This window comes from Procambarus clarkii, chromosome 12 (genome assembly GCF_040958095.1).
Source record: "Procambarus clarkii isolate CNS0578487 chromosome 12, FALCON_Pclarkii_2.0, whole genome shotgun sequence".
In the NCBI taxonomy this organism is placed as follows: Eukaryota; Metazoa; Arthropoda; class Malacostraca; order Decapoda; family Cambaridae; genus Procambarus; species Procambarus clarkii.
In genome coordinates, this window is record NC_091161.1 from 24,369,645 (window position 1) to 24,381,627 (window position 11,983).

Consider the following 11,983-nt stretch of genomic DNA (forward strand, 5'->3'; position numbering starts at 1 on the left):
GGTGTTCTAACATGGTTCTGGCAGCCATTCAGTGTTCCTAGTCCAAGTCAGTCACGTGTTGCTTTAGGCTGTGTCTCCCGGCCTGGGTTCCCTTCATTCTAGTGCCTTCCACCTCTCCTCCTTCCTGGCAAGTCTTGTTTTGTTCTTTGTGGTTAGTTAGCTTCAGGGAGCCATTTGGGGGGCCCATTCCAGAAACCCCGTGTTGAATGTAATGAAATGTCTCTTTCTTGAGGATATCCAATGGCTCTACGATTTCCTTCCCCTCCCTCCAGGTTCATTGGTTCATTGTTAGGTTGTTCACCACCTCCCAAACTGACTAGGAGAGCCGGTTGACAGCTGGGGCCGGAATCCTTGGTGGGGGTTATTGGTACTAAGAGGTTTCAAGCTAGTTTGAGTTGTTCTTGTGTGAATCAATTGCAGAATTGTTTGGCAGTTTTGAGGTTCTATTTTCTGTGAACCATCCAGTTGTCTGTAAAGCTTCGCTAACTTCTTGGATGCTTTTTCCAGTGTGGTGGTGGATTGTCACTTGCTACCTGTGCTTCCATGAAGGGAATGGAGCCAAATTCTGGCTCTGGTCCCTGGTAAGCTAAATAGAATCTCCGTGACTGATGTATGGAGCCATCTCAGTAAAATAGCATCAGGGAGCCACCTGGGTTACTTCAGAAAGGGGCATTTAATTACATTCAATGTTTTTTTATGTAATTGTTTCCTTTAATTGCTTAGAAAATTACAAAATCTTTACAAAAATACAGTACAGTATTAAAATAATTTAAAATACTGAAATATTGTATTACTTAAAAATCCAATGCATAATTCAGTTTATAATATTATGGGATATAATATTGTACTAAAGAATTACAGGTATGATAGAAGTTATCTTAATTATAGGACAGGTGTGGAAGCCATTGTGGAGAGTAAGTGGTGGGCAGCAGGATTTGGTGGCACCAAAAAGCATGAAGGAGTTCTATGTCCTAACTTCAGAGATCTTATAAAACTTTACCCATATCCTTGCTTTGAAAGTGATGGATAATTGTACTTCAGCATCTGACACCACAACCAGTTCAACCTACTATGATTTCAGAATATTTGAGGATAATTATTGCATCACTGAAGGTAATACTATTTATAAATCATTGTTTACTTGTCTGCACTATACAGTAATAAAACAAATACAGTTTACAATTAATAGGCATTAAAATACTGTATGTAGCACTGAAGAATTTTTCTTGATCCAGCTAACACTATACCCTGTACTTTGCTATTCACTCGTCTATCCATATCTTATGTAAGTTGTCTTGCCTGCGGATGTATTACTTAAAACTACCTCAGACATAATTATTGGGGGTAGGGGGAAAGGGGAATTAGATGGGAATGGAATGAGGAGAGAGAAATTAGAAAGAGGGGTGGAAGGGGGTTTGTAGTGTGGTGGCCCAGTGGTACAGCACTCAGCTTTTCAGCATATATATATACTTTTTTTTTTTTTTTTTTTTTTTTAGATATATACAAGAGTTGTTACATTCTTGTACAGCCACTAGTACGCGTAGCGTTTCGGGCAAGTCCTTAATCCTATGGTCCCTGGAATACGATCCCCGCCGCGAAGAATCGTTTTTTCATCCAAGTACACATTTTACTGTTGTGTTAAACAGAGGCTACAGTTAAGGAATTGCGCCCAGTAAATCCTCCTTGGCCAGGATACGAACCCATGACATAGCGCTCGCGTAACGCCAGGCGAGTGTCTTACCACTGCACCACGGAGACTGTTAATTAAGTTAAGTTACTGTACATACATACATAAACACACATATATACAGAGTTTAAAAGTTGGTTTAAAACCTAACTACACAAAGCTGCTGAAGAAATACAAGAAAATTCACTTTCACAAACAGAATGGTAGGACTGTTGGAACAAGTTAGATGAGGTGGTGGTGGAGGCCAAAACCGGTAGTAATTCCAAAGTGTTATATGACAAAGAGTGCTAGGAAGGACGGGACACCATGAGCGTAGCTCTCATTCTGTAACTACACTTAGGTAATTACACACACACCATATATAGTTAGGTATATAATCCTAAACCATTATGTCATCCTTCTGTATTTCCTTGATAAATGTGTTGAAACATGAAGACATTCGGAACTTTCGTTTCATTTTCCAAGTGGATACTTACGCATACATGTGAATCAACGCAGCATGGGTTTGTTGAACAGATCCTGCCTTACTAACCTGCTTACTTTTCTGGAAACGGTAACTGGCTGTTGGGTTATTTGTGGACCTGCGTAAAGCTTTTGATACTGTCCACCACCAAAACCTTCTTCTTAAATTACATCACTATGGAGTCAGAGGACACTCCCTACAATACCTCAAATCCAACCTTACTGACAGGCTCCAATATGTTTCTGTGAATAATACAAATTCTCCTACCCTACCCATCAACATTGGTGTTCCTCAGGGCAGCATACTTGGCCCTCTCCTCTTTCTCATCTACATTAATGACCTTCCAAATGCCTCCCAACACCTCAAACCAATTCTATTTGCTGACGACACAACCTTCATTTACTCCAGTCCTGACCCCCTTGCTCTAAATGCCACAGTAAATACTGAGCTAAATAAAGTCCATCTTTGGCTAACTGCCAACAAACTCACCCTTAACATTGACAAAACCTTCTATATTCTGTTTGGCAATAAATCCTCTAGTCAAATAAATCTCAAAATAAACAATACCCAAATTTGTAACAAATTAGATGGCAAATTCCTTGGCATTCTCATTGACCACAAGCTGAATTTCCAGGGACACATTCTAAATATATCAAAAAAAGTTTCAAAAACTGTGGGCATTCTTTCTAAGATCAGATATTATGTACCACGCCCTGCCCTGGTGACTCTCTATTACTCCCTTATCTATCCATATCTCAACTATGGTATTTGTGCTTGGGGCTCTACTACCCAAAATCACTTACGTCCTCTAATTACTCAACACAAAGCTGCTATTAGGACAATATCCAATTCTGGCCCCAGACATCACTCGGTACCCCTACTCAAATCTCTGAATATGTTAGACATTAAGTCACTGCACATTCTCTCATGTGTATTATACATATATAAAACGCTAAACTATAATGCCAATCCTGATCTCAAAAGCTTCATAGAAGGTTGTAACAGAACCCATGAGCACCACACCAGAAATAAATACAGTTTTGATATTCCTAGAGTACGACTTAATCAAACTAGAAATGCTCTACAAATCAAGGGGCCCAGAATGTGGAATGACCTTCCCAACCATGTTAAAGACTGTACCTCTCTCAACCAGTTTAAGTTAAAAACGAAGCTATACCTAATAAATTCCCTGTAACCTACCTTACCCTTCTATTGTCAACCAATGTCTGTTTTTCTTTAATGAGCGCTGTTTGTCGACTTAATTGTATTTGTGCTGCTTTTTCATCTATGTTTTCATTTCTTGTTTTCATTCTACTCATTATGGTCAATTAGTATTAAGCTTGTCATTTAAGTTTATCATGCCCGAAACGCTTTGCGTAATAGTGGCTTTAGGCATTGTATGTACTAGCTCTACCTATAAGTCAACCAATCTTTGTAAAAATTTATTGTATGTATGTACCTTACCTAAATAAATTATTTTATTTATTTATTTAAATGGTCAGATGACTGACAAATGCTCTTTAATGTTGATAAATACAAGACCTTGAATGTGGGGGCATAGCAATCAACGTCACAACTACCAAATTGACAATACTACCTTATAGCAGATATATGAAGAACAGGACCTTTTATCAGAATCCATCATTCACTAAAAGTTGCACAACAAGTGAGAGCGGCAGTAAAAAAAAAGCAAACCAAACCTTGGGAATAATCAAGCATACCTTTACCTTCAAGGAAAAGAAAGTAGTTGTTCAATTGTATGTGTCTCTGGTGCACCCCCACCTGGATTATGGCATCGAGGCATGGAGACTTTATCTTCAGAAAGACAGCTGCTCTGGAGAAGGTGCAACACCAGGCAACAAAAATCATACTAGAGATTAGTCATCTCTCGTATCAGGAACAGTTGAGGGTCACTGGGCTAACAACACTGCAGACCAGGCATGACAGGGTGGCTCTCGTAGAAACCTTCAAAATACTAAACAATTTGGACGACGTCAATCCAGACACTTTCTTCAAAAGGTCAGATGTAACACGAACAAGGAGCAATGGGTTCATGCTCAACAAGCATGAACCCATTGAACTACTTACAGTGTAATGAGTAATAGTAGATTATTATTATCTGAAGGTTAATGGAGTACAATACTGAATATTTATTTTTATGTCTTTACAGGTAAAAATGATTTAGGCACTAGCCAAACAAGTCCGTTTGATCCTAAAACTTGGAAAGTGCTAGCCTCTGCTAAAGAGTTGATATCAGATACACTGGTGTGGAAGCAAGAGCATCCTGTGAGAATCATGGTACAGCACAGATGCTTAGATCTTCTTCAACATTCCCTAACTGAGGCATGGATCCAGTATAAGTGGGGATCATATGCCAGGCTCCTGTTTACAGTACTTTTTGCACTTAAGGCTATCTCAGTTGTCATCCTTGTCAGCTTTATGATAAATGTCAAGTAAGTTATCTTATGTCACATTTACTGAAACCCTGTGTTGTATATAATTTAAGTGATCATTTTATTATCTAAAGTGCATTATTTTCTTTCACTTGATTCAAAATTGCTTCTGTCAAAGCTTATGTAAATTTCACCACATATTGCACTGTATAAATTTTCTATATATTACACAATAATTGGAAAGACTGAATGGAGACAGGCCTTGCCTTATTTTACAACCCGGCTGTCTTAATTAATCAATTTACCTGAAAATAATGCGTACAAGTTGAGGACAAATGTAAACGAGATAAGGGGTTACTTCATACTTAAGCTGTCACAGAATTGTGGTTCTTTACTCTCCTAAGTTCTCTTACATTTAATTTAGTAAATTAGCTACTTGATATTATTTTGTTATCTTTCAAATAGTTTTGTGCAGGATGAGTTAAAATATATTTTTCTGGCAGGGACCCCTCAGTAGTTCTCCAGCACCTCAGCCTCTGAACATGCAAAATCTTTTAGTTTTCTTCCTTCTCGGAGCAGTTGTTCATCTGCAACATAGTTTCTGGGGTATTGGGAGTCTTCTCCTTGGTATTGTTGAAAAACAGATACTTTTCCATTTCTTATCAGCTATTGTTAATAATATTTTAATAAATAAATATCTGAATTAGTTCACAAAATGCACTGTACATGCAAAAAAAGTGTGCTGATTGGAGTAGCATTCTGGGCCATGTGAAGGTTTCTGTAGCACACGCCATTTGGCAAGTGAATGTAAAGATAGCATTGTTTGCAATATGGGAAATGATGAAGCTGGTTCATATAACAGACCCAGATACAAAAATGGGGATTTAGGATGCCATTCATAAGATATGTTGTTTATAATTTGTGAACCCTCTTTTACTAATGAATCTGTTCATAGCTTTGTTGGAAAACAAAAAAACAGTAGACGAATTACTGTACCATCCTGGGATGTCTCATCACAGAGGGTGTTCTGATTCATCTTTGGTTTATCTAAAACTAAGAGCCAATCCTTTTTTGTCAGATAAAGTGTAGATTCTCCACAAGTTTCATATGTGTAATGATTGGGATAGGAGGAGAGATTTGACTACTATATCAAGTTTTACTTGACTTATACTAATGCATATCTGAAATACAAAAACAAATGTCATAGCAAACCAAAGCAGAAATTACAATTATCTTAATAATGAAAGATCAATTAGGTAACCAACTGTATGGGTCTCTTAGAAAATATAAACGCCTTGATATAATATGATATAAGATCATTATTACTAAAAACTAGGGGATTAACATCAGATATATCACACTTGACTCAATAAAAATTACATGGGTAATATATCTTAATATTTCATTAAGCATTTAACGTAGACATACACCGATTCTCCTTCGAGTCTCCTAGGCCCAGGTAAATGGAATACCAAGATTAGCCTATGCCCGTCCTATACCCCAGACCATACCCTCCTGCAAAGTTGGGTGAAACGTGCCTCAAGTGTCTGGCCTCCAAATTTATACAAACAGATTCTTTCTTATAGTGAAGATGTATCAATACAGATATTCATTCTTTTTTTAGGAACTGGAAGCATATAACAGACAAATACAATATGTCAGAAGAAACGTTCTGTGATGCAGTTCTGAAGTCTCCCACAGTTTTGTCAGAGGTCAAGGCGGCAAACACAACAGAGGACACAACTGAATCTCTGACTATAAGATCAACAAATGAAGCTTCTGAGTGGAATCCAACTCCATCTCATATAAGTCATAGCTTTCTGCTTTTTTCACTGGTCCTACAAGTCTTCTTGGAAATAAACAGTGCAATGAAGGTAATTTAAACTGCAGTTAGTTAACATATTCAATATTACTTATATTTAGTCAATCTGTAACTAATTTAGTGCAGTACATTAACAAAAGATTTAAATATATGTATAGTGATATATTTAAATACTCTGACTTCTAATGTGATCTACAGGGTAATCCAAACATAATTAGCTTAAGAATATCATTGCTCTATGATCTGAAAATTATTTGGATTAGCCAGTGCCATTCTGTATGAACTTGTAGAACAGAAGTCTGGGTTGTACAGTTGGGTTTGTTCTCGGCTCATAATCGAGAATCTTGGGCGGGCCAGAAATGGTTGGGCGTATTTTCTATTGCCTCATGCCCCTGTCCAACTAGCAGTAAAAAGCGTTTAATTTTGTGAGAACATTTCAAAGTATCGTAATGGATTAAGTCCGGGTATTTGTGGGACCAGTAATCCAAGTACAGTAATACATAATCTGTGATACAAATACTCTTGTAATAGTCTTTTTATAAAGTAACTTTCAGACCTGAAATTAAAACTCCATTGTAATTCTAAACGTTATTATTTTCCTTGTTTGTATACCTAATTTTGTTTGGCCTCTAGGAGTGAGGAGGGTGTGTACCTGTTCAAAGACAGGTGTGGGATGAACAAATCCACGAGGGCCATAATGAGGGTTCGAACTTACGCCCGGGATGATCCCAGATGCTGCCTTCCCTCATCACAGCCCTTGTGGATTTGTTCATTCGATACATCACGCTATTGTGATTTCTGTGTGTACAAGTGTGAGATGATTGACAAAAAGGATTAAGACCAGACCCTAGTGTACCTTTATGTTTTATGCAGTAATGGCCGGGTTTTGATAGTTTGTACTCTAGTGTATGGCTTAGATGCTCTTGCCCTTACACGGGGGTCTCGAGCTAAGCCAATAGGAGCTTAGTATATTATGTTATGGTATCTATTTATTTATTTATATACAAGCAAGATGGTTTATTTTGTACAAATCCTTCCAAATTCATTATTATTAGTATTTATTTATTACAGTATTATTTTTATAATTTTTTTATTGTTATTATTATTTTGACAGCTGAAGTGGCATTATCTTCATAGCAATTTCATTTTTGTACGACTCCTGTGCATAGTGTTAGCAGCCATGTTGCTCATCCCAACCTCCTACTGTGATTTCATGCTTGGCATCAAAATGGTAAGAAATATCTAATTTATTTTTCTTTAATTTCTTTATTTTTTGTTTTTGCATTTGCCGAATTAAATGTTTATACATTAATTCCACTTCTGCCTTCTATCACGGCCAAATTGTAGCACCTACAACTCTTTGCAGCGAAATGGGTTGACAAAAATCACTATACAGTATTATAAAGTTATATTGAACAAAAGTTCAGCGGTAAATGTAATAAAATGTCTTTCTACTGTAGTGGGCCCCTGGGTGGCCCTTTGGTGCTTGTCGGTTGTATAGCTCTACATGTATCATGTCACACCAGGTCCTTCAGAGCCATAGATAACCTACCAGAGGCCAAAACCTAATCCAATCATATAAATGGCTTGGAGGCAGGACATAAAGAGTTAGATCTCACTCCCTGGTAGTCACTGATAGTTAAGCACTCAAAACAGGCAAGGGAGGCTAGATCATCTAAACCAAGAGAAATATCCACCAGAATGGTAGATTGCACCAAAACATGCAACGACAAGGAAAATATTATCAACCCTGACAACAAAAAACACAGTAGGTAGGTTGTTACCCATAGTAGTTACACACCTATTCTATATTTTATTTAGGCAAAAGTACTGTACATATAAAATAGGATACAAAAAGTAGTTAGGATGTATAGGGAAAGCAAGAACAGTACTACCTTCATGGAGGGCGGCAAGTAAAATGAGTAAGGGGCATGAAAAATAACGTGCGAGAACTCAAATATAATCGTGTAAGGGGCACAAACTTCTAAGCCGTATACTGGAGTACCAGCTATCGAAACCCGTCTTTTACTTCCCTACTTTCAGTATATGTACATAACTTTAAATCAGAAATACAGAACAAATGTTTATGATAAAGAAACACCTGAAGCACAAGAGTGATAGTGACACAATAAGCAGTATTGGGCAGGTCTTCACCAGGTACATTAATACTGGATTTAATGATCAGTTTACCCAAGGGAAACCCTGAGCTCCTGGGGCTGGCACCTGGTGGTGGGAGTAACTAGCACAGGTAATGACTCTAGTTGTCAAGATTGCTAATATTTTGTCTTGACGTTGTCTGTTTTGATGCACTACTTTTCTAGTTTTTACTTTTGGAGATCTAGCATTCCCTGCACCCTGTGCCTCTTTGAATTGACCAGGTTTTGTCCTCTGGTCTATGAAAAATTTTCTATGAATCACAAGAGCCTGGTGTGACATGGTACTTGGGAAGCTATCCAGGTGGCTAGCAGCAAGGAGCCACCAAGGCACACTACCCGAAAAAAAATTACAATAAAATCATGTCAACAAATTTAGTCATCATAATTTGGGTGTGGGGGTAAAGGCTGATAAAGGGGTTTGCTTCCTGGAATCTACAAAAAAACAAAAATAATGATTCCAAAGAAAATTTATATTTCAAAGCTATAGAAAAACATATGGAGATTACAGGGAAATAAAGTACCAATTTCTATACTGTATGTCCAACTTTACGCAAAAAATTAGCCATAGTTGGTGAGAATCGATTCCTAATTTCTAAGCCATACTTCTATCTATAGAACAATCCATTGATCAGAATCACATTACCAGTAATGTACTGTATTGTATAGGGTAAATATAATTTCAAAATAATTTGTAAAAGGTACAAAGGAAACTTGTGTTAGCCACATGAAGTAATGCTGCTATGAGCGAGGTGATTTTATAATAATAATTCATTGTGTTGGGGGGAAGGGGACAGGCAGCCAGTGTTTTAGCCTGGGATTAGTTGTGGCTGAGAGATCTTGGCATCAGGAAGGAATCCTGAATATTCAAGTGAATAATCAACAACATTTAGATCTACAACTTGCATCATCTTCAATAAATTGAAATATTCTAATTCTATAATTAAATCATTACATTTTTTAAAGACATTTAATTGATCAAAATTTCCACTTTTATTTATACTATAATGAAGAAATGTTACAAGCTAAAATACCTTTAAACAATATACTATACAGCATATTTATTTGTATAAATGTATATTTTTAATTTCCAGGTACCAATTTGGCAGTGTGGGTATACTGGCTCTTCTTATGGCATGGATTCAACTCATTCAAATCATCAATAAATTGCCACAGTGTTCAGTTTTCACAATCAGTACGTGGGATTTCATAAAATGTTACCTCAAAGGTTTGATGTACATTGGAATGGTGATATTACTCTTTGCCCTGATCTTTCATTTGCTCTTACAAGATAATAGTGCCTTTAAATCGATTCCACAATCATTTATGAAGACTGTAGTCTGGATGTTGGGCGACCTTGGATATAATGATACCTTTATCCAGGAACCACTTTCTTATCCAGTCCTTGTCAATGTACTCTTCTTTGTGTTTATCTGCACAATTGGGGCTTTCATTGTTACATTAGTAAAAGCTCCATCATCAAATGAAAAGGAAGTTGAATTGTTTAAAAAAGCTGCACTAGCAAATTATCTTCTAAATCTTGACGTTTGCTTTCCATGGTTTAAAAGAAAACATGCTGTGGGAATGTATAATGTTAGTAATAGGAAGCCTAAGGAATCATTGGTAGTGAGCAAATTATCACAACATATTGATAAAGTTACTTTAATGAATACCAGTACTTATAAATTCAAGCAAGACAATACCAAACACTGGATTGTATCAAAGACAGAAAAGTTATTTAGATTTTTCAGTAATTATTCTAATGAAGGTGCAAATATTGCATTGCCTGATCTCCAACAAGAGCATTTACAGGCACAAACTGAAAAGCTTGACCAATTGCTTGCTCTTTGTAATCAGTTAAATGAAAATTACCGTAAGCAAAATGAGCAGATACTAGAGATGAAACAACAGTTAGATAATATGAAGCAAAGATCAAGATACAGCACGAGCCCACTAAGTTTTCCTTAACATACAATACAGTGGGTGGGTTGTGGACAAAAAACAAACAAGGAACTTCAAGTACATGTACATAATCTACTGAATATAAGCAGGCTTTTTTATCTTCAGTTATTAGTGTAACTACCAAAGTCTAGTTACAGGATGAGAGCTACACTCGTGGTGTCCTGTCTTCCAGCACTCTGTCATATAATGCTTTGAAATTTCTGACCGTTTGGCTTCCACCACCTTCTCACCTAACTTGTTCCAACCGTCTACCACTCTGTTTGCGAAAGTGAATTTTCTTATATTTCTCCAGCAGCTTTGTATCGTTAGTTAAAATTTATGACCTCTTGTTCGTGAAGTTCCAGGCCTCAGGAATTCTTCCCTATCAATTTTATAGATTCCTGTTACTATTTTGTATGTAGTTATTATATCGCCTCTTTTTCTTCTATCTTTTAGTTTTGGCATATTTAATGCCCCTAACCTCTCCTCGTAGCTCTTGTCCTTTAGTTCTAGGAGCCACTTAATGGCATGTCTGCACCTTTTCCAGTTTGTTGATGTGCTTCTTAAGATATGGGCACAAAATAACAGCTGTACATTCCAGCTTTGGTCTAATAAAGGTCGTGAACAATTTCTTTAGTATTTTGTCATCCATGTATTTAAAAGCAATTCTAAAGTTAGAAAGTGTAGCATAGGCTACTTGCACAATGTCCTTAATATGGTCCTCAGGTGATAGTTTTCTATCTAGAACCACCCCCTAGATCTCTTTCTTTATCAGAATTCTATGAAGATTTCTCACATAATTTATAGGTTGTGTGGGGTCTATGTTCTCCTATTCTACATTCCATAACATGGCATTTATTCACATTAAATTCCATTTGCCAAGTGGCGCTCCATGAACTTATTTTGTCCAGGTCTTTTTGAAGGGCATGACTATCATCTAAGTTTCTTATCTTCCCTACTATCTTCGCATCATCAGCAAACATGGATTTATTTCCTTTAAATGCAATATTTGTGTGTTCCATCCATCATGTAATTATTATAATTCCCCCCCCCCCTCCTTTTTCCAATTCAATTTATGCTTTGATCTCAATTAGTTTTAAGTTTCAGTCTAAGTTTGTTTCCATATCTTGCCCATAACGCTGTGTGTATTAGTGGCTTTAGGCATAGTAAGTAGTAGCTCTATCTAGAAATCCAACATTGTTACTCAATTTCTATGTATATATTTTTACCTAAATAAACATTTTATTTTATTTTATTTTTATTTATTTGTTACGGTGCCGCCACCAACATTAACGATCTAAAGAAGTGTGAAAAATTTGGCGAAATGTACAGACTAATTTTCCCTTCATACAGCTGTTGATGGCCAGCAGCTGCATTAAAGCACTTCTGGTTTGTTGAACGTTACTATCAAGTCTGGTAATAGTAACTAATCTCAACGTGATCATATCAACTCAAATTTATTGTTCTGTATCGAGATAAGAGTGTCTTCCCTAATCTTCACATTACTATTCAGATAATGCTAAC

The 11,983-nt window shown here is 36.7% G+C and overlaps 1 protein-coding gene across 1 annotated transcript; it reads left to right on the forward strand.

Moving 5' to 3' along the window:
* The first annotated feature begins 1,011 nt into the window (after positions 1 to 1,011).
* Positions 1,012 to 11,709, forward strand: LOC138363884 (transient receptor potential cation channel subfamily A member 1 homolog). Its single transcript, XM_069323357.1, has 5 exons — positions 1,012 to 1,113; positions 4,321 to 4,603; positions 6,168 to 6,417; positions 7,480 to 7,596; positions 9,613 to 11,709. Exons 1-5 carry the CDS (start codon positions 1,023 to 1,025, stop codon positions 9,682 to 9,684), a joined length of 813 nt encoding a protein of 270 aa, XP_069179458.1. The 5' UTR covers positions 1,012 to 1,022; the 3' UTR covers positions 9,685 to 11,709.
* The last annotated feature ends 274 nt before the right edge of the window (positions 11,710 to 11,983 follow it).

Excerpts from the sequence above, each read along its gene's own strand:
- LOC138363884 (XM_069323357.1), top strand. The coding sequence starts at position 1,023 with ATGGATAATTGTACTTCAGCATCTGACACCACAACCAGTTCAACCTAC. Across the intron at positions 4,604-6,167 it reads AGCTTTATGATAAATGTCAA|GAACTGGAAGCATATAACAG; the intron begins GTAAGTTATCTT and ends TTCTTTTTTTAG. Across the intron at positions 7,597-9,612 it reads TCATGCTTGGCATCAAAATG|GTACCAATTTGGCAGTGTGG; the intron begins GTAAGAAATATC and ends TTTAATTTCCAG.